At 43.4% G+C, this 22,657-nt stretch overlaps 3 protein-coding genes across 8 annotated transcripts in view; 2 read left to right on the forward strand and 1 right to left on the reverse strand.

The window, feature by feature from the left end:
- Positions 1-7,221, forward strand: ttc34 (tetratricopeptide repeat domain 34). 2 transcript variants are annotated; one of them, XM_026331589.1, is made up of 8 exons: positions 1-856; positions 1,553-3,300; positions 3,473-3,695; positions 4,145-4,337; positions 4,550-4,716; positions 5,012-5,285; positions 5,667-5,881; positions 6,336-7,221. In XM_026331589.1, the coding sequence occupies exons 2-8, from the start codon at positions 1,592-1,594 to the stop codon at positions 6,879-6,881; spliced, it is 3,327 nt and encodes a 1,108-aa protein (XP_026187374.1). In that variant the 5' UTR covers positions 1-856; positions 1,553-1,591; the 3' UTR covers positions 6,882-7,221. The 2 variants fall into 2 exon arrangements, 1 of the variants encoding a protein (XP_026187374.1); XR_003297217.1 differs by having other exon boundaries at positions 56-856; positions 5,012-5,332; positions 6,336-6,465.
- On the reverse strand, positions 7,083-13,827 carry LOC113145167 (5-aminolevulinate synthase, erythroid-specific, mitochondrial-like). The gene is made up of 10 exons (XM_026331590.1): positions 13,674-13,827; positions 11,967-12,318; positions 11,747-11,842; positions 11,421-11,643; positions 10,818-11,002; positions 10,462-10,641; positions 9,469-9,633; positions 8,521-8,789; positions 7,890-8,052; positions 7,083-7,550 (listed from the first exon to the last, which is right to left on the reverse strand). The coding sequence occupies exons 2-10, from the start codon at positions 12,295-12,297 to the stop codon at positions 7,387-7,389; spliced, it is 1,776 nt and encodes a 591-aa protein (XP_026187375.1). The 5' UTR covers positions 12,298-12,318; positions 13,674-13,827; the 3' UTR covers positions 7,083-7,386.
- LOC113145171 (N-terminal EF-hand calcium-binding protein 1-like) overlaps positions 13,041-22,657 on the forward strand; it is a 15,022-nt gene continuing 5,405 nt past the window's right edge. The window contains exons 1-7 of one of the 5 annotated variants that reach the window (XM_033325289.1): positions 13,041-13,251; positions 13,985-14,124; positions 14,260-14,294; positions 14,583-14,955; positions 15,897-15,991; positions 17,637-17,661; positions 22,286-22,394. In XM_033325289.1, the coding sequence (XP_033181180.1) occupies positions 15,926-15,991; positions 17,637-17,661; positions 22,286-22,394 (200 nt within the window). In that variant the 5' untranslated portion in view covers positions 13,041-13,251; positions 13,985-14,124; positions 14,260-14,294; positions 14,583-14,955; positions 15,897-15,925. Of the gene's footprint in view, positions 13,252-13,984; positions 14,295-14,582; positions 14,956-15,896; positions 15,992-17,636; positions 17,662-22,285; positions 22,395-22,657 lie in introns of all 5 variants that reach the window. The other 4 variants (XM_026331596.2, XM_026331597.2, XM_033325288.1 and 1 more) reach the window with 4 other exon arrangements.

Here is a 22,657-nt window from a genome sequence, read left to right on the forward strand (position 1 = left end):
ATATATATATTTGCTGATTTGATTAAAGCTCATTGAATGGATGTCCACACTGCAGATCCCAGGGTTAGCAGTTTGATCCACATGGTTCCTGAGCTTTGGGAGACTATGAATAAACGTCTTGGCCACAAGATGGGAGTGTTTGAGCAGCAGCACTTTACTGGAAATGTAGGAAGGTGCTGAGCTTCTAGTCTTAGATCAGACCAGACTCATGAACTGTAAATTCTGCGTCAGGACAAAGACCAAAGAACCAACACGTCCCTGCAGGTGTTCGACAGGTGTTTGACTGCAGGTCTACAGTGTTTTTGGTGCTTGGTCTCGGTGTTGGTCAGTCCTGCAAAGGAAGTGATGAATTTCCAAAACACCGTGAAGCCAGTTGTCGATCAGTGATGTCTTGGGGATTTAGCTGGCACTTGTTCTCTCTGTGGAGAAAATACCTAACGCCTTTGACTCTCTCTCGGTTTCACAACCTTTTCTCTGACGGTGTGTAGCAGCCTTTTCCAAACAGGCCACGAGGCTTCCTCGACACTTCCTGTGAGCACGGGCGTTAGTGGTTTCCATTGGCAACCGCTCCCGTGCCCAGGAGAGCAGCAGCTCGCGCACCGGGAAAGACCGTCCCGAGGACCGAGGGCCAGACCCCGGAGGAGGTCTTCGAGGAGCGGATCCTGCGTCTGTCCCTGTTGGTTCTGCTCTGGGCTGCTCTTCACTTTTTACTGCTTTGCTGCAGCTTTTGTTGTGGCAGCGCACACGCCGCGTTGTCCTGGCAACGCCGAGCCCAGACCTATTGAATTACTCAAATGGGGCCCCGGGTTTCTGGTCTCGGGACTGTCGGGAAAGTGAACTGACCGGGCCCGTGTCGGTGAGTCGGTTTCCTTCTTCAGACTTCTAAAAGTTTCCTGTAGTGTCCGGTGACCACGGGTCAGAGACAGGACTGATAAGATTTATATTATATTAAAGTGGTTTATTGACCAAACCTGTACAAGTGATTTTTCCACTTAGGCTAAATTATTTATCAATATTAAAGAAGTTCAACTGATTAATGTCCCCAAATTTGACAAAATGTTCCTACAATTGAACCAATATTCCATATGGACCATTAAACACTGGAAATGACTTGGACACTAAAAGTCAATCCACAGAGATGTGGAAAGTAAAGACATTAATATAGTTTTTATTTATGAGTTAATGTCGTACAGACAGAAAAGCAAAAACAAACTACAGCTGCTACAGACACACAGTTTTTCAAGGATCTTGGTGTTTGCTAGAACATAATTAGAACCAGAACTTTTCTTCACCAATATGATTCTTTTTCACGGTCAATCCCCAAAACATTAGTGACGGTTGAATAAAAACCTTATTCCATAACAGCTAAAGGCTCATTGTTTATATCCGACTGACTCTTATTATCCAGACGCTGATGTGACTGTGAGCACCTGTGATTTTCCTACAGGGACAATTCACATGAAAAACGAAGCACGTACTAAAACGTGAATGCTGACGATTCAAGTTTAAACAAATATTTGTTCAACATCTGTGTTGTCATCACTGTGAACAGGTCAAGAGACGAACAGGTAGAAGGCCTTGCTACCTGACCATGACTGCTCAGGTTCAACCTGTAGCTGATGTTTCAGGTCTGTGTGAGGATGGAGACCAGCTCCTTGAGACCGGAGACCTGGAGAGGGCTACGTCTTTCTACATGTCCGCCTTCAGGACTCACGCCGCCTCCACCGTGTCCCACATGCGGAAATTGGAGCAGTCCAGCCTGGGTGGGGTGATCTGTACTCTAGAAGGCTGGCTTGACAGCCATGGGGAGAACCAGCCTGTTGAGGGTCATAACAAAGGTCTGGCCGCCGTGTTTCTGTCCACACTCTGCCCCAACAATCTCTCAGCTACAGTTTTCAAAATGGAGTCTCTCCTGCAGACCGGTGGGCACGGCTGCGATGAGATTTTTGCTCGCTGCACCGCTTTGCTTGAAGGGAAGCGACCCCCTCACCCAGAAGGTTCGACTCGTGTGGTGTTGGAGATCACTCGTGCTTTGGCCTGCTTGTTCTCAGAACCTCATGGCGTCGAAGGGCTGAAGCTTTACCTGAACGCGTACGAGCGTAACAAATCTGAAACGGTCACACTTGTGAAGCGTAGACAAACTCAGCACCTGCCCAGAGTAATGAAGGCCTTTGTAGACCAGTTACTGCAGATACATCCCTCTCTGGTGGCTGACAGCAAGTGGGCAATGACGGCAAAGGAGAGTGATAAGCTCGATGTGGATTCTGCTTCTCTAGTTATTGAGTTTTTGCTGGCTATAGCACCAGGTAATAGAGAAGTGCAGGAACTTCAAGCAGGATTTTTGTTTTTGAGGGGGAACTTTAGTGACAGTGCAGAGGTCTATTCTGATATCTTGCACCACAGACATTGTCAGAAAACGTCGGAGAGTAGCACAGACCAGTCCGTCCAAGATGGTCCTGGGCGGACAGCTCGGCTCTTAACCGGTCGAGCAGCTGCCTACTTCTCAGCAGGTGGACGGACGGCAGAAGCGTGTGAAGATCTGGGCGAAGCATTTGAGATCCATCCTGCTACTGCTCGATCTTACTTCCAAAAGCTCTTCACAGATCACGGTACAGGCGTTGCTGCTCAAAACCATCTCCGTCAGCAGGCAGAGCGGGGCCTGTCTGGTTACAAAGACAGAGTCCTCAACCGCCCGGACCTGCGGTCCACCGAAGGACTAGAACTCCTTGACCCTGTGATCGCCAAGTTACGGGCTCTGTGCCATTTGGAGCCCGACGGAGGAGGCAGAGAGCTGCGGGTACGACTGGCTGACTGTCTTCTCCTCAGAGGGGAACACAAGGAGGCCCTGTCTATTTGTAGCCAGCTCGCTGCTGCCCAAGGTCAGCAGAGCTACCAAAACACAGTGCAGGTTCTTCGTGGATATGCACGACTTCTCTCCGATGACCACAAGGGGGCTCTGGAAGACTTCCAGGCTGTGATTGAACACAGCGCCCCCCACCCTTCCAGCTGTGTGCGGGCCCTCTGTGGCAGGGGGCTCCTGCGTATGATGGGTGGCTTTAACTATCTCACAGCTCTGGACTATGTGACAGCCAGCAGGCTGCAGCCTCAGGAAACGGCGCTAACTGTTCGTTGCTTGGTGCCGTGGAACTGCAGGGGGCTGCTGTTTACTGTTTTACTTGAGCAGGGACGAGTCATGCTGGAGGGGGCTGGAGAACATGAGTCCAAGTCGAGATCCAGTGAGCAGCCCGAGCAGCAGAATCAGCGGCAGGCTTCATCCAAAAGAGACAACCACAGATCAGGGTATGATGTTGGTCTCACGTTGGTTTATTCACTAGGCCTTTTCTGCAGGAAAAACGCAGTGTGAATATTAAAATTACATTAATGATAGTTGTTTTGTTTGTTTCACACACTTCAAACTAATTAATGTTTTCTCAGCTGCATTTGATTGGTGTTTTCCTGCTTTGTGCATTAGGGCTCCTGTTGGTGTTCAGTCCCTGGCTCTGCTGCTGATGGAGCTCCAGCCAGGTGCTGATACCCCTCAGATCCTGGCAGCAGATGCTTTGTACCAGCTCGGCCGAGTAGAAGAGGCCTATCGGCTGCTGCTTTCCATCGGGCCCACCAGTCCTCGGGCACCCATCCTGGCTCGCCTTGCCCTGCTGCAGCTGCACAGAGGCTTCCTTTATGACACCAACCAGGTAGGTATAACAGGTCTAGGGAACCGTTAGTTCTTTCACACCACTGGTGCCAAATTAAAAAACTGTATTACATTATTTTATTAAACTGAACATTATTATTTAATGTAAACAGTTTAATGTTTCACATCATTTAAGATGTGTCAAAATCTGTGGGCTGGTAATTACACAGATGAATAATTATATGACACCAGTTGTACTGCAATGGCTTTTTGCATCAACGTGACATTGAAGCATGTTTCAGTAGCTTCAGCCATCAGGCTCATACCTCGAATAAAAGCAGGAGCTGAGAGGAAATAACCAATAGGTTAACTACCCATAACAAACCAAACCTAGTGCAGTGACACAGTAACACAGAACTGTGTCAGGCAGCTTGATGTCTTTCTTTAATTTTACAGGTGTTACAGTGAGAGAGAGAACAGATTTTTATATATCTCTCATTTTGGCTGCAGCTGCTGAAAAAGCTCATCCAGTGCAGCAACACCAGCTGCTTGCGCTCCCTGTTGGCAGTGGCGCAACATAAGGACCGGGCCCTGCTGCAGGGACACTGCCACTGTGCTGCAAAACGCATCCTGGAGACCACGAGAGAAGAGAGCGCCGTCCGTGAGGCTGTGGCTTATCTCTCCATGGCTATCATGGCTTCTGGTGATTAGAATCTTATTATTGAGCTACTGATGTTTGCTACTGCTCTGATTCTGATTATTCATTTATTTAAAGTGCATAGTACTTATATAGTACTGTCTGTAGTACATAGACAGTGTTTGGATCAGTGCTTCATATGTATAGATATGAAATGAGGGAATAAAATGGAGGTGATAATGTGAATATTGTAAAAGCACATAAATAATCGTGTAAAGGTGGCGAGGCAGCAGACTCTTTGCTGGAGAGAGCAAGATGTTATGCCCTGCTAGGCCAACGAAAGACAGCCATCTTTGATTTCAGTACCATTCTGAAGGAGCACCCAAAACATGTCCAGGCCCTCTGTGGAAGAGGCTTCACCTATCTCATGCTGAATCAACAAAAGGTATTGTGGAGTTTACACACTGCAAATTAGAGCATGTACTTCAAACTATCTTTTTCTTACCAATTGATTCCCAATGGTTATTTTTGATCTGTACTAAAAACTAAACAGCTCAAACTGTCAGTGTCACACTTATATTGACCAGCATGAGCAAGAACAAGAGTAAAGCAGGATCAGTTTAATTCCTCACATATTTGACTCGAGGCTGATAATGCAGAGATAAATCTGTCTGATGCAGCATGTGTGCATTATATTCCATTGTCACTCAGTATTCAAACTGCTATTTCCAATACTGTAGGAATGCACCGATGATATCCTGGCAGCACTTCAGTTAAACACTGATGTAGTCACCAAAGACATTCTGTCACTCAAGGACAAGGCACGGAAGCTGGTCTGTGATTGGCTGCATTGCTTCTGTCGGACCAGTCTGTCAGACATCCTGGTCTCCAGTGCTGTCCCATGCCATGAAGACCTGCTCAGGGAGGCTTTTGTAGTCAGTGCAGCTCTGATGAGGACTGACTGCAGAGACCCCAGATGGCATCTCCTTTATGTAGACACACTCTTAGCCAAAGGTGCGATGGAAAGATTCACTGCTTGGGTTCTCAGTGTGACCCTTGATGTCAGTGGAAATCAGCTTTGTCATGATTAGTCATTAATATTTTAATGAGTATTTGATTTGAGTGGTGGTTAATAAGAGAGTGCATGGAATTTCCTAACTTCCCATAGAGTGTACATGCTACATAAATCACCACAGTCTCTTAAACACATGTTACAGGAAGAAATGTGCTTTCACTGCCACGTTTCCCATCCAGCTTTCTGTTTCGTTCTTCCAGCACTGCAGCTTCTTCAGGCACATTCTTCTTAGATTGTGATATTCCCACTTTGATAGAAAGAATTATTCAACCTTGTTGACGGTAAACCTTATTGCTGCTGTTATGGTCTGGCTGCTGTAGGTGAGGTTAAGGCAGCAGGAGCTCATCTCTGCCAGGTGTTTGGCCTGGAGCCTCGAGATGCAGTGGCCCAGGCCAGGTTGGGGGTGGTTGAGGCCTGGCAGCAGAACTGCCGCAGCGCAGCTCGTAGGCTCAGCAAACTGACTGGGAAAGACCCATCCAGTCTGGACTTCCTGCTGGCCATGATCCCATTCAATCAGCGAAAGTGTGTGGCACAGGTAAGCCTACACTCTATAGAGTCCCAAATTTTAATTTTGGACTTGGTTTTAATATTTAAGTGGCGACATCACAGCAATGAAGAACACCCACACAATTCTTCTTTTAGACAATTGATGGACTAGATTTAACTGTAGAGTCATTGAATAAACAGGCTGCAACATGTGAACATGTAAATAATTGTTAAATATTATTATGGTGAAATGTATCATCACCTAAATGAAACCAGTGTTTATATATTGAGCTTTTGTGTTGAGGACAGTTCTGTTCACATTATTCTGTGGATTGAATTGGAATCATCAGTGGTGTCATTTGTTTTTAGGGTTACAATCTGATACTGATACGTCTATTTATACGCATAGTTTGTTCAACATATATATATATATGTTATATTATTATGTTATATATATATTACCCTTATATAAGGGTAATAACTTAACTTATACACTGTGACAGGCAGCAGCACAGGAGGCCAGCAGTGTGTCATCAGGGGGGCAGTGGGATCAGGCCCTCAACCTGCTGACTGTGGCTGTTCAAGCAGCAGGAAATCACAAACTACAGCATCTTCGACAGCGGGCTGCCTGCCTCGCTCAGCTGGGTTTACACGAACGTGCCATAGCCGACCTGAACCAAGTTATCCAGAAACATAATGGATCTGACTCCAGCTGCTCAGACGACCCCCAAGTCTGTGCAGAGGACCTTTGTCGACGTGGTCGCAGCCTGGTGCTTTGTGCCAGGGAAGGAGCAGCCCTGGAAGACTTCGCTCGGGCACTGGAGCTCCACAGGGACCAGACCATCCGGTGCGTGGAGGCTGGTCTGGGGAGGCTGCGCCTGGCCGAGTGCTTCCTGCGAGAGGCGCTGCAGCGCTATGGTGAGCAGCAGCTCAGTAAAGCTTGGACATTGATTGAATGTGGCCTTGTTGTGGACAGAGATAATGCAGAGCTCCGCAGACTCAGGGTAAAGGTCAAACGGGAAGTGGCTGGTCCCTGCAATGTCAACTGAGGAGCAGAGAATCAAACAGGACACAGCAGCTCCAGCTGGGCTTTTGGAAGATGCCTTTATGTTCAGATTTTGTTTGGTGGAGACACCAACTAAGTGAAATCTTCTGTTTTATACCACACGTTTGAGGTTCTTTGAGGACACAGTATTTTAGTTCATATGTCTTCCAACTTCAAATTAAGGATTACTACATAAGAGACTTTGAAAAGTGCCCCACGTGCAGGTTTTATTCTTTTAAAATGGAGAAGGCACCATTTTCTTTAATCATCTCCATGACAGAAAAACACACTTTACTATGCATAAATGCAAAAAAACATAAATAAACATTGCAATTTAAACAATACCACTGACATCAATGTATGTTTTAAACAAGGTACTTGTACATTAATACTCTTCATGCACGTGAATCAGGCCTTTATTATTTCAAACTGCACGAAATATAGCATTGTATACGTATTCTGTATATATTGTAGGTATAACTAGTGTCTAAGCTACGGGCACGTTGGTCTTATGCAGACACGGTAATGTATTGTGGTTCCATGGTGCCAAAGTAGGATTTCTCCCATTCACTCATGAGGTCAAAGTGCAGCGGGCGGTCACAGAAGTTGCAGGAAGCTGTTGCGGGGCTGTTGAGCAGGAGTCCTGCCTCCTGCCACACCTCCACAAGTTTCTCTGTGAATAAAACGTAAACATTTAGAAGAATGTGCAAATAATTGCCTCTATATATTTATATTCAATTCATCTGCTCTCAAAATTTCACCTCCGGTCATTTTAGCCAGCTCATACTAAGGTTATGGCATGTGCCCTATAGAATATTGTCATTTTCACTGCATTGCAGTATATGGGGACATGTGGAGGCCAAGGGACCCATATAGTCTATGCTTACAATGCAAAGACACTCACTAAGGGCAAATATAAATCGCGTGTACCTGCCATCGTAACCACTTAGCTTGATTGGATGTTTACTAGAATAACTTTGACTTAATTTGTGTTAAGGGTCGCCACACTCACCCACAAAGTACTCCATCATCGCGGGGCTGTGATGAGGAGATGGAGCCAGGCGCAGCAGCTCCTCTCCACGAGCCACTGTTGGGTAGTTGATGGCCTGGACATAGATGTTGTGTCTCTCCAGCAGGATGTCACACACCTTGGTGTTTAACTCAGCATTGCCCACCTAGAAAATGATGGCAGCAGTTAAACCTGCACCAAGTGTGACTAGTACTGCAGCTCACAGAGTCTGAGGTGTGACAATTGCTAACAAGTCCATCATTACTCTAGACTCCATATGTTCTGAACTGTCCTTGAGCGGGTAGAGGAGAACATTAGAGCTTTCTCACAGAAAAGAAATTTGCCTTGTCACAGTAGTGAAAGTGCAGGTGTAAGTAATAATTAACAGTAACATTAAATTATTATTAACAGTTGCTAATACTTATTTCTAATTAAGATCATGTGTCCTGGTAAGTCATTAATATTTGAATATCAGGACTGTGAAAGTGAAATTTATCCATCCTTCATTTTATTATTATTTATTATTTATTTATTTTTTATTATTATTTATTTATTATTTATTATTATTATCCCTGCTTTTGCTACTGACACGTGAAACACTAGCGGAGGCAGCAGCAGTGCGACAGCTTCTCACCCGTATGGGAATGATGTGGCTGGGACAGTTGACCACAGGCAGGCCTTTATCCATGAGCAGCTGTCTCATGAGTTTGACGTTCCTCTGGTGGTTTCTGCGGAGCACCTGTCCCTCTGGGCTCTTGAGGACCCGGACCGACTCCAGGGCTCCGGCCAGGACCATTGGGGGCAGGGCGGTGGTGAAGATGAAGCCTGCTGCAAAGGAGCGCACTGTGTCCACCAGGGCGGCGCTGCTGGCGATGTAGCCTCCCACACAGCCAAAGGCTTTTCCTGGAAAAAAACAGATGGCAGAGGGTCTATGAGGTGAGAAGATAACTAGTGAGGGGTACAGTTACTTACGTACAAATACACATTACTGAGTAGTTTATATGCTTACATTTAAGGGAGGGACACATTTTACCCCATTCTCTTATTTATCTGACACTGACCTTTAGTTTTTGACCCTGACCTTTTTAATATTGTGGTCTTAGCACTAATAAGAATCTGATGAACACGATGATTCATGCTATTTTCAGTAGCAGTATCTGTGTAATGTTATGCTGTGGATTTCTACATAAAACCCTGCTGTCAACATAAAGTTACTCCTTCATGATGGTTTTATCAGGTCAAGCAGAGAGGCAGCAGCAGAGTCACCACCCAGCTGATAAAGCTGCTCACTCCTCTTCTACCCTCTTTACCCAACGCTGCAGCAGTGACAGGCTGAGGGCTCAGAGTCAGAGCAAAACAGAGGCTGCAAATGGGAGTTGGCCCTAGAGAGAGTCACTTCATCCAGAACAGTTTGAAGCCGTTTGACTTGCCCCTGTTATTGTCGGTGGATGACTGATGTTATCGCTGAGGGAGTGCCCTTTAATCTCTTATAAACTGGGTGTTTCATCATACCTTCCTCCACAAAACAGAGTTGTGACAAAACGCTTAATGTTTTACCCAATTTACTTTAGAAGATATTCACCTAAAGTCCCAGACACGATGTCAATCTTGTGCATAATGTTGTCCCTTTCTCCCACTCCAGCTCCATGGGCTCCGTACAGGCCCACAGCGTGAACTTCATCGACAAACGTCAGGGCTCCGTAACGGTGAGCTATATCGCACAGCTCTTCCAGAGGACATATGGCACCTGAAAGCCCCGAGAATAAGGTGATACGATTAGAGCTGCACAATACGGTCAAAGAGCAGGATGTTAGAGTTGCACATATCATCACTGTAAGTGAAGAGACTATTATAATGTTATTCTCTGAAATCCATACAGCACAGACACTTCCCATCAAAATGTTTTTTACTATTTATTGCATCATAATTATCCATTTAGTCCTTTTCTGTTTTTCAGGGAGCTGTCACTTGTGTGACATCACACAGCCTGAGAGCTAATAGGAGAGAACTGTTTAAAGAATGACAGACACTGCAGACAGTATAACTGTAATTATAGAAAGAAAACTACTCACACAGCTTTTTTTTTGTTAGCTTTGAATTATGAACTTGACAAATAGTGACTGTTCTACCTAATTTACATAACAAACATATAAATTATTAGACACATTTTTAATAATGCTACTTAAAACACTGTGTGAAAGTGTTTGGGTTCATTTCTTGCGTTACCAGAAACCAATTTAAATTCATGACATTTCTGTGGTTCATATGTTTTAATGTTAATCTGTTTGGATCTCACGTCTATGAGCGTTTTGTTGATTGTCTCTATCTGTTGCTAACGGTGAGAAGAAAAGCACAGCATACCTCATGGGTTTTACATCACACGCTGTTATACACTACAAGTTAATGTCAATATTGATTTCTTATCTATTAATTTGAATGACCAATACTGTAGCTGAACTCATCTTGTACATATAAAGGTCTTTATAAACTGGTTAGTGATCGACCAGAAATTATAACTACAAATAAATTCAATCTGTACAATGTCTGCTGCGACTTAACATTTCATAGTACTCACCGTCCATCGAGTGCACAGTCTCAAATGCCACAATTTTGGGCGTCTTGGTGTTTGAGCGTTGCAGCAGTTCCTCCAGGTGTTTACTGTCATTGTGACGGAAAATGAAACGCTTGGCTCCGCTGTTCCTGATGCCCTGAATCATTGATGCGTGGTTCCCTGCATCAGAGTAGATCTCACACCCTGTGTGACACAGTAAACCCAGTATGAGACCAGTGCAGAAGTTGTGCTTCTCAGCACTGTCAGCCTGAGACACTTCATCTATTCTACAATGTCTGAAATGTTTCTTTGTCAGGAATATGATCCTCAGACTATAATTACAGCAGCTGTAGCCTGTGGGATCAGAGGTCGGTATTCACCTGGCAGCATCTTAGCCAAAGTGAAGAGGGTGGAGTCATTTGCCACGAAGCAGGAGGAGAAGACCAGAGCGGCATCCTTCCTGTGGAGCTGGGCCAGTTCCTTCTCCAGAGACACGTGAAAGTTGCTGGTGCCTGAGATGTTCCTGGTCCCACCTGCTCCTGCACCGTGCTTGTCCAGGGAACCTCTGAGGACACCCAGAAAAAAACGCCCTAACATCAATGCTCTGGTCGATGATCAATGATCTTTTTTCTTTCAAATGCAATTTAAAACATTGAAGTAACAGTTCAAGGTGCAAGAAAACCCACTAATTAATAAATTATTTAATGATCCAAAGTGCCTTTTGTCCAGAATGAGTACAGTTCATCTGCCACTGAAACACAAGCAGGGCAATACTTTATAACTTCACCTTTGCATCTTCAAGTTGACCGAGATAAAGAATCCTGTTTCCTGTCTCATATTTGGTGTCATTTTGAAAGACTACAAAATAAAAGCGGCGCAGTGGGAAACTTCTTGTTCTTGAAAACACCTTGGAAAACAAAATATTAGGCCTGCACACTGAAAGGACTCACACCCCTGAAAGTTTTCCAAACCACTCGTTTTACCTGATAGCACAGAGCACCCTTGGGTGCCGACTCATTCCCAGATAGTCGTTGCTGCACCAGACGGACACCTGGGAGCCTTCCCGGCCCGAGACTGAGTAATCCTCAGCAAACGGAAAGACCTCAGCGCGCCTGTTCACCGTCTTAAAGACCCTGTACGTGTGGTCCTTCTTCTTCTCAGCTATCTTCTCCGTGAAGAATCGATCATAGTCGTAGCTGGAGCCAACTGCAGGAGTGACCGTTTTTACATTAGTTACAGCATCAGCCATCTGATTATGGACATAAAAAAAACAGGTTTTGGAAGATCTGCGTAGTGCTGAACAATATACCCATGTTGTCTTTAAGGAGGTGGGTGAAAGTGTTGGTTCCAGCTGACGCTGGTATGACTGGATCCATTAAGCCCTTGAAACGAGAGGTCATCAAATCTGTGACAGAGAATTACAGGTCTATGAGTGTAAGCTCTTACCAGTTCTGCCTTCCGTTTGATATTTGGCAAATACTTTGATGTTCAGGTTTGTTGTGTATGTAAATTGGCAAATTCAGACCTACCTTCTTTGACATCCTCCTGTACTTCAGGCCTGGCTCGGACCATTCCGATCTGAGAGGTCACAAAAGGGCAGGCCTTCGACACGGACACAGCCACCTCAGTGGCCATTTGAGCTAACAGCCTCCTCTGGCTCACTGAGGGAAGTTGTGGAGTCTTTGGTTTGGTGGGTGAGACACTCAGCTCAGCCTCCAGAGAGGTCAGGCCCCTCACGGTGACCTGACGAGCAATGATGGGACATTGGTCGGCCAGAGACAGCAAAGCAGCTCCGGTGCTTCTCAAAGCTGGCTTAGGAGCTGACTTCAGAAAGGGGCAGTGATGAAGGAAGGCAGCCATGGTACTGCAGCTGTTCTTAGTCTGTGTTAACAGACAAAATGAAAATAACTGTACCCTATAAACCCACAAAGCAGGGGCGGTTCTAGACCCTTTTTAGGGGGACTTTAGCCCCCGTCTGTCATTTCAGCCTAAAACTATCAAACTATCAAAATGCATCGAAAGTATAATTTTTACTTTTTAAAGTGAAAATGATAATAACTAAGAAATTCAGGGCATGTTGATTTAAAAAAAAAAAAAAAAGATGTTTTTATTTATTTATTTATTTATTTGTTATTCTCTTTGCTCTTCTGGCCAATGTGTGATAGCCCTTCCTTAGAAGTGCAACAGCTTGTGCTGTACGTCAGCCAGAGGCAGGAGATGATGAAACGTCTAGGTTTCATAGGTGGTTATAGAAGGCAGGTAGTGTTATCAGCAACAATAGTGAGGGCTCAGCCCCCCTAAGGATGAACTCCCAGAACCGCCCCTGCTGCACAGACTGACGTAGCATCTGCAATATATCTGTAAAGTATATGAATGTCACTGCTTTGTCCAGTGGAAACTGTTGGTGTAGCAGTGAGTTTCAGTTTAAAAGTTCAATAATGTTCAAATGGGCTAAAAATGTGTACAGTGGTTCCCTTTAGCTACAAGGAGCAGTAGGAGCCACCTCCAGGGTGCGGCAGGTTTCTGCTGCTTATCTTCGCTCTGCAGGCACCGACGTCATCAGCTGATTACGAAGAAGCTATGAAACAGCAGGATGCAGCTAATTCTTCTGCGTTTTGATGAGTTTTACTCTGCTGTTAACATAAACCACTCTTGGCTGTAACACCAGAAACATGATCCACCAAATGATGACAAAATAACACTTGATCTGGATTTTAATTTGCGGATGAGCACTTCTGTGTGTAGTTTAGTTTATAAACACATTGTCCTGCTGGCAGCAAATGAGGCATTTCTTGGGATCTGTTGCTTTCTCTTGTGAGTAGATGTTGTCTTTGTGTTGGTCTGTCACACATCAGTGCCATATAAACAACACAAGTAGATCAGAAGTTAATTTGATCTTAGTATTTTTGTTGTTATAAAGAAATTTAACTTTTGAGCGTTTACAAAAATGTCACAAATGTCCTTCAGTTCGCTATAGTTCCTACACAGAAGAATGTGGTGTTGGCCCTGACTGTCAACAGTCATTTAGGGATACGCACAGCATGTCCATTACAGGAATAATTAACCAAAATAAGACATCAAGTAAACACTGCTAACAATGATAATACTCTTGGTAGCACAGCAACAGCATAATTGGCTCTGCAGCCATTACTAATATAAAAGTAATGGTAATAATTGTGTGTAATAACAATGATAATGAACAAACAATCAAAAGTAAGGACTGTCAGGACACTCACCTGTTGACCTGCACTGAGGACGAACTTCAAAACAGCAAAAAGGCAGATGATCAGAAAGTGTCAACACTTTTTGGTCAGATGTTGAGGAGCATTATGCAATCAGCTCTGCCCCCACCCCCAAAGGGGCTCATATGGGTTTTGGCTTTGGGTGACACTCAAGAGACCTGTGGGTGTGTGTGTGTGTGTGTGTGTGAGAGGTTTCTGTATAGTCCTGTTACCCTCTGTCATGTGTCTGTGGTGGACACGTCTCTGATCAACATCAGTTTATTTCCTAATAAAGCTGCCATTTTTATTTTCTGTCACTTTATTAGAAACACTGCTGTAAGGTGTGTTACCTGTTACACTCAATGTGACAATGAGGTGGACACACACATCATCTCATGGACCTTGGGGTGTTTCTGTTTTGTTAAGCTGCTGTTTCCAGAGTGAAGAGTAAAACAACATCACTGAGGTTAAACACACTTACACACAGTTATAACCTGCTCCTGTCAAATTACTGTACCTGCATGTCAAACTGCTTTACGGCAGTAAGTAATAGTACGATTTGGTTTTCTCTGTTACTGCATCACTGATCTTCATGGACCAGCTACAGAGGATTTATGGGAGAACGTATAACTGCTGGTAAATTAAATCAATTGAATGTTCATATATATTCATTTATGGTCATATAATATAGGGATCTATTAATAATAATAAAATATACCTAGGATAAAGATCTGGCTGGTCATTGCAAACGCGTAAGGGATATTATGAAAATACAATGAATAAGCTCTTGTACTAACACACAGTATAATAAGTGCAACCCCTAAAAAGGTCCCCTTAACTAATTTAACAGCAGATTTGTCATTTTAAGTCCAATAAGTTAAATCCTGTTCTCTGTAAATCTGTTGATGTGACGGCTTGGACCAGCAGATGGTGCCTTCCTGGGGCTTTTATGAATCGCTGCTGCTGAGGCTGCTGAGGCTGCTGGAGGTGCTGGTCGTGTAGAGGCGGAGTTTTATTCTGCTGCTGTCGTCGTGCGGGCTCTGGGCAGCAGGCTGGTCCATCTCATCCTGCCTGGATCACATCATCATCATCATCATCATCATCCTCCATCCGCCCTGACAAGGACGACGACTCAGGGTCCTCTCCTCCAGACAAAGGCAGAAATCGCATCGACAGCGACGAGATGCTGGCCTGCACAGAGATGATCACCATGTGTCTTCAGTCTGCCAAGCACGAACACTTGAGGAAGCAGCAGCTTGACCACAACCAAAATCAAGGCATCGCTCTGTTCCATGATGTAAGTTCACGTTGAATGTGTCATGTTTAAGTGAAACTCAGCTTGTTGTCACAAATATTTTTCTGCTGAATCCGATGCGTGACTGTGACATGTTGTGCGGATGGTCCGCTCCTGTTAGAGGCACAGCGGTATAACCGACTCACTCTTTATGAATGGTTAGTGCATGTCAGCCTCTCATTCACATGTGCAGGATGTTCAGCAGCAGCTCTGTTATGTAAGAAAGGTGAGCCTGCCCATTAGTGCGTGAACAACAAAGGAGACACTCAACTTTGAGTCTGTGGAGCTGGTTTCCATATTTTTCATATTGTGCTGAGGGTCAAGACATTGTTATTGTGTATGGCACATAAAACATGAGTTATATATTTTTAATGAGCTAAACAGAAATATAAAAACAGAAAGCTCTAGCATTGTTAATTATTTATACGTGATATTGAATGCATAGCTGACAGAAGGTGGGGATTTACAGGTTCCCTAACTCTGATACTTGGTGAAAATATTTTATGGATGTTTTGCCTCTGGGTTACAAGACAAGTGTATTAGTGGCATCATTTCCCAGCGTTAGACTTCCTGGCAGCTGGCTGTAAATAAAACTGTCTGTTTCCTTGAGGCGCATTATTGGCCAGCAAAGGGAACATTAGACTGCAGCAAGTGTGCATTTGGTTTAAATGCATTTATCGTCCATTCTCTGCAGCCCAGTGCTGACTTGCCTCCAAACTGGCAGGTCTGCACAGAATCCTTTACAGTGGCTAAGGGGTGCTCATTTATTCTAGCTGCAGAAATTAAGACTGAGCTCTCTCTGGGAGGGAGTGTGGTCTAGTAAGATCATGTTGGACTGATTCTTTTCTCTTTTATTCCTCACAAATTATTATTCTGGTGCCCCAGTCATATTCACACTACTTCAGAGAGCCGAACTTCATTTGTACTTTTCTTCCTCTGCACAGATTCATTACAGCTCTTCACACTCCAGGAGATGTTATGTTCGTCTGCTTGTATAGCTGGTCGAGTTGATGGAGTCATTGTGTGGATCAATAGACAGGTGTGCCAAGGCTGTTAGCTTTTACATCCCCGAGAGCGTTTCCCGCTGCTGTTTTTGAGAAAATCATTGCACATATCTTAGCTCCTGCTTTAAAAGATCTCATGGTCTTATCCTGCTGTAGCCGGAGTGTTCAGTCGGACTCAGTGTGACATGTTAACAGGCCTAAAATAGAAATTACAACCCAGCAGCTAATACTGCGTTTAGAAGATCTTCATCAGCTCAGTGGGATGGCAACACCTCCATCGACTCCACCAACCTCCCACCTAACAGCACAGAGGAGGAATAAAAGCCAGTACATCTTCTCCTCAGGTTTCTCCAGAGCCTGTGTTTATTGCTCTCAATTTGTTTCACGGATTTTATGGCACAGCTCGCTCTTGGCGTGCTCTGAGGTGTTTTAGACAAGATGCTTCTATCAGCACTTTTACGGTTTAGGGAGATTTGACAGTGACAGTGCAGCCTTCAGGTTTCATGAGTGTGTGTCACCAGTGTGTCTCAGTCCAATAACGTATACTCTAGATTAAAATAAATAAATAGCATGAAAGGAAAGGTGGACAAGACAGTGGTGAGACCAGCAGTGTTGTCTGGTTTAGAGACAGCGGCACTGAGACAAAGACAGGAGGCAGAGCTGGAGGTAGCAGAGCTGAAGATGTTGAGGTTCTCTCTGGGAGTGACGAGGATGGATAGGATCAGGAATGAGGACATCAGAGGGACAGCTCATGTTAGATGGTTTGGAGAAAAAGCCAGGGAAGCCAGATTGAGATGGTTTGGACATGTTCAGAGGAGGGACAGTGAATACATTGGGAAAAGGATGCTGAGGTTAGAGCTGCCAGGAAGGAGGCCTAGAGGAAGACCAAAGAGGAGGTTCTTGGATGTAGTGAAGGAGGACATGAGGATAGTTGGTGTGGGTGAGGAGGATACAGAGGATAGGGTTAAATGGAGGCAGATGATTGGCTGTGGAGACCCCTGAAGGGAGCAGCCCAGAGGAGAAGAAGAAGTTGACATAAATAGCAACTTATATCACACCAACAGAAAATAAATATTATACTTAAATATTAATGTGTAAAACATAAAGATGATGTGGTTATTGATACCAGGATAACTAATAAAAAAATCATTAAATATTTATGGTACATGCAGTACACTCATTTGATTTGCACTGACTGTTAACAGTGTTCAGGTTGAGGTGTAATCGTACAATAGGAGTAGTGTCTGCCATTAAACTGCATTAACTCTCAGCAGATGGTGTAACTTTGAGCAGAGTGTTCACTGTAACACAGTTACACATAAAACCTAAAGGAAAATCTTAGAGCATCATCTTCAATGGCTTGAAGAAAACGCCATAAAAGCTATTGTGCATAAATGTCAGCATTTCATTTCCTGTGTCTTTTGTTACTGAAATGCAGAAATTACAGTTCATGTAAAACGTTTTCCTGAACATACAGAAAGCTCCTTCTTGTATGGATTTATTGACTCACCCACTGGTTTGCATCACTGCAGGGAAAACTCTTTGTGTGCATTTGTGTTGTGTCTCAGATTATAACCAAGCTGCTCAACTAACATGTTAACAGATGAAGATAGTGTAGCTCCTTGTAATCGCTCAAAGAACTGCAGACCTATTAAACATGATCTTTTCCTCTTATTGCAGATATTCCGCCGGGCAGACAAAAATGGTGAGTAACCAAAACACAGTATGTGTCTAAATGGAATATTGGTTAATTAAAGCTCAATTAAAAATGTCTTAGAAGAAGTTGTAATGCTCCAAAATGCAACACACCAGTGGAAAAGAGGTAAATCGTTGTGTTCAGGCAAGTGGTCTGTGTTGGGGATTTATGTGACCCTCGAGGAACCTATCTTTTCTAATTGCCATCCTTGAGCTAGAAAGGATATAAATAACCAAAGTCAGGTGCAGTTGCATCTTTTTGGTTCTGTGATGTGACTGGATTCGACAGGATGAACTCCTGTGGTGCAGCTGCTCTCATGCAGGGCTCATCGCAGTGAAATTCAGTGATATAATCCTGCTGATATTGCAACATCTGCAGTGGATGTGGTGTAGAAGTAATCTTGCCGTACAGTACATGTGGCTTCAGTTTCCTGTTCCCTCTGTAGACAACACATTTTAACACCAAATGGTGCAGATGTACTAAAGGGTTAGACCTAATGTGAATTAAATATATTCCCCCTGCAAATGTGTCACTTCTACACTTGGTTAATACGGTACAGTGTCACATTTAAACGCCCTCTTTACTTCAAAGGATCCGCTCCCCTGGGAAAACGGCGAGCATTCAACTCTGCATGAAAAATCAGTCCTGACAAACAGAAAAATAGTTTTGCTCCTAATTTTTTATTCATGCATTTAATGGAATGTAAAATGCAAAAAGGCCGAATGATTAATGCATGTCGAGTATCTACGAACCATGATTGTTTTTCTCAGGAGGATTGTGAATGTGTTACATAAGAATGGGATTAATGATGCAATGCCCCGCCATGAGAAGGAGATGATGTCTGGGGTTCCTGACAGCTAATGTGCAGATCCAAAAAAATGATTGTGAATTATTTAACAGCCTTTAGAAGATTATTTTTTTAGGAAGACACGATGGGTGGATTTGTTCTGCTCTCAGGTAGTTACTTTGTGAATTAGCAGCAAAAACACAGAAACTGAAAACACACGACGATGAGTCAGTTTCAGTAAGTTTACTACATGATGCAGCTTCAGGAACTTTCAGGTCTGCTTCTCATCTTTCTGTCAGCACTCACAAAGCTTTTATTTTCACTAGAGCTCGGTCACGTGTTTGTGGTAGTTATCTCCAATTTGCAGCTGATTTCTGCTTTTTTTCCATCCGTACACACTCGTGCACCCGAGAGAACAGCGCCTCCTTCCAATCAGCACTGAGTGGGCAGCCATGATGCTCCTCGAGCACTGCAGATTTACCACGTAATGAGGGCTGGGTACCAACCCACTACACACTAGTCCTCCGTGCTCTTCTGATGAGAACTATCATTTTTTAAGATAAAAAGCAATTACTCAGGATGTACTGAAAGCTTTTACCCAGCAGCTTTGTGCTGAGATTAGTTTGTGATGTCGCTGCACACAGAGCTGAGAGATGCACACATGGATTCAGTGTAATGAGATGAGGCTGAAAGTGTCATCACTCATAAAAGAATCCAGTTTCCCAGTGTTTGTCGTGAGGAAAAACCAGTAACAGGCATGAAAACAGTGATAGGTTATTAATTAGATTTTGTCTTTTGAAACAAATGAACTTGTGTTGAAGAGCAAGGGATTGTGATAAATCACAGATTTGCCCTCATGACACTTTCACACCAAACAGACTAAAGTGTCGTCACTTATGAGCTAATTTCTTAACACGGCCCTGAGCTAAAAGATCATTGGCCCAGGACGATCGCATGACTTGATTTATTTATTTATTATCATTAAGTTTTCTTATTGTTTTGTTCTACTAGTTTATATTTTGTAAAGACATACATGAAACATAATGATGAGACATTTCTAATATAAAACATGTTTTGGAGAAGTGATGCCTGAGTACGTTTCTCTTCTCTAGACACTCAGAGAGCCACTGTGAGGTTTCTCCCTCACTATTTCTTTCATTTGCAGTTTTCAAATTCACGCTGCATTCAGTGGCGTAGCAGGGCAGACTGTCGACCACAGCAGAATTTTCACAGGATGCAGGGATGTGCTGCAGCTCTGGATGGCAGACAGTAACGCTGTCGCTAGTTTCAGAGATACCAACATTCATGTGTCCAAGTTAAATAAGAACTAATAATTATCTTTATTATCAATTTATGGATTTCTTTCTCCATTAATCAAATGGGATTTACAATTTCAGCACACAGAGATGTCCTCAGTTTGCCTTTTGTGTCCACAAACAATCCAAAGCTCAAAAATACTTTATTTCTGTCCCATAGGGAGAGGTAACATCCTTAACAAGCTGAAACCTGAGAGTATTTGGTATTTTTTGCTTAAAAAATGACTGAAATAATTAATGGATTGTCAAAACAATTGCTGATGATTTTTCTTCAGATTGATTAAGTATTGAAGCTCTGGTCCAATTATTTTTGACACCTGGACTAGGGCGTAACTTATACCTGACAACTTATAAGTGCTTTCATTTTTTAATTTAATGGACAAGACTAATAAGAAAAAAATTCTTAAATTCAGTTTATTCAGTCATTTCTTCTGTAAAATGTGTTTTCTGTGTTTGTTCTTATCTGTAGCTGTCTCCTTAGTTATAGTGGTGGGACTCGTGGGGTATTCCTGCTGCTGCAGCTTCAGGACTACAGTATTTAGGTGTGAAGTGAGACATTTTAATCCACTGAGCTGCTTTGCTTCAGCTGAGAGGTAGTGATTTCTCATCCATGTGAACAACACTTTCAATTTCCCTGCAGAGGTGTCGTATTGACAGTTGTTAGTCACAAAGCTTCGGGATCAATGGCTGAACAGTCTGCATATTCCTTAGTTAGTCTCACCGTCTGAGAGCTGAACGGTGATCAGTGTGTGCAGTGCATAGAGCCATTACAGTCAGTGTGATGCTGTTACACCTGTAAAGGGAAACGTGTAGTCACTGTAGATGCTGCCGTGCTACTATGTGTGATGATATGAAGAGCCATGACAAACACATTGTGTCTGCAGCAACATACGGTTTGTAAAATTGTTTTATAATGACATGAAACTGACCAGAAGTCTTCACGTTTAGAACCTGGACACAACAAACATCTTAACCCTGTAATTTATAGTTGTTATTAAAACTATTGTAATTAATCCAACCAGCCCTCGACCATGAAAGACAAAACAAATCTTTTGTCATTGGCCTCATGAAACATTTCCAGGTCAGGTTCAGTTTTGTTGACTGCAAACTGGAGAAATTGTTGCTATAAATGACAAATGTCAATAATGTGTTGGTTTATGACCAACAACTAATGCTGTTTGTGTTTTTTCCGTGTTTTCCCCTTCTATACAAATCATGATGTCGTCCCTCTGGTGCTTATTTCTGCATTTTCTGATTAAATGATCAAAATCAAATCAAACCCTCCAGGGTTTGGAGAGATTACTTTCCTTTAGCGTGTGAACACGGATTATTGCCTTGAGCTCGACTGTTCTATCACGACAGCGCTGAGAAGTAGTGAACATATAATACGCCATATGAGCTGCACCGTTACTTGTTTCTGGGTGTGAATGTAAAGCAAACCAGCTCTGATGGAGAGAGACTGAGAATGAGTCAGAGGTGCAGCAGATTGTGTTTACTCCTACATCATGTGAAAAGAGGATTTTTACAGGAAAGTTTGAGAAAAGGAATTATGATTCTGCCTCCTCTAATAGAGTCATCTCAGGTTTAACATGGACCACAGCAAATGTTTAATAATCACAGATTTCAGTTTTAAGGATATATCCCAGTGTGATGGGTCATGGTGAAGTAACAGCTGTAAAGCACTGTCCACTTTAATCTTCGTAATTGAAGGATAACTTCAAATGCAAATCTCTCTGATTGTGCTAACGAGCCTTTGCTGGAACGTGCATCGTGTCCAGAAACATCCACATTGCGAGCTGGCAACAAGTCAAAGCAGATGATGTGATTTACCGTTGGCTCGGGCCCATCGATCACAGCGCTGTTGCCTGGCAGGGATCTGAGTGCCGGGTCTCAAAAGGTTTGAGAATGTACAGAGCAAAGCTGGTGAGATCTCATTATTGTTTGAAGTTAGAGCTAATGAGCTCTGCTCTGACTACTCAAGCTACTTCACAGTCTGTGCTCCCAGTTTCCTCAGGATGTTCCTCATGACAGGGGAACCGTGCTCACCCAAAAATGTACAAGGTGGAATAAATTATAGTGAAAATCAGAACAGTGGGTAAATTACTTTGCAGTCGCTTCTGTGCTGAGCAAATATGGTCTTGTTTAAAATGATACACTTTCATCATCGAGGTAGTTATTAATCTCATGAGCAGAAATGGGATTTTCAGCTGTATTTGTATTAACTAGGTGTTTACAGTAGATGAGGGGAAGTTTGTTTCAGTTCTAGGAGAACAACTTCTAATTATAGTTTATTGCCTCACCTTTTATTCTTTGCAGAGACTTTTAAAGCTAAATAAAAACTAAAGATTTTGGTACTACGCAAATGATGTGGACTATTTAAATTTTCAGTTGCACCTCAGATCTCATCAGTGCTGTGAATCTAACGTAGCCTTATTTCATTATGTTGATCAATAGAAAAGGTCTTCATTAAGGTGATGAAACCGCTCAGACTCCACTGAGGTGTTATTTTCCTGGCTTTGTCTCCTTTCAGACGATGGGAAGCTGTCCTTGGAGGAGTTCCAGTCCTACTTCACCGATGGTATCCTAACCGATGAGCAGATGCAGGAGTTGTATTATTCCATCGACAGGCAGCAGACAGAGTAAGATCTTCTTCCTTTTGAACACTGTCCAGCCCTGCTGCCATCTGTAGCTGCTCCTGCTGCCTAGCAGTCACATGTCAGCACGTCGCTCCAGTACCTCCTAAAATCTTAATTCTGGATTGGAAGCCTTTGAGTTTGCACCGCTCTGTCTGTTCTTGTGAGCCTGTGCTAATGGATAAATATTTGGCGAAAACATCCCACTAAAGAGGAATAGGCTTTAGTTTAGCTTTAGTTATGCTTAAACATAATATACTCAATGTATG

The sequence above is a fragment of the Mastacembelus armatus genome, chromosome 7, assembly GCF_900324485.2.
Source record: "Mastacembelus armatus chromosome 7, fMasArm1.2, whole genome shotgun sequence".
NCBI classification, from domain to species: Eukaryota; Metazoa; Chordata; class Actinopteri; order Synbranchiformes; family Mastacembelidae; genus Mastacembelus; species Mastacembelus armatus.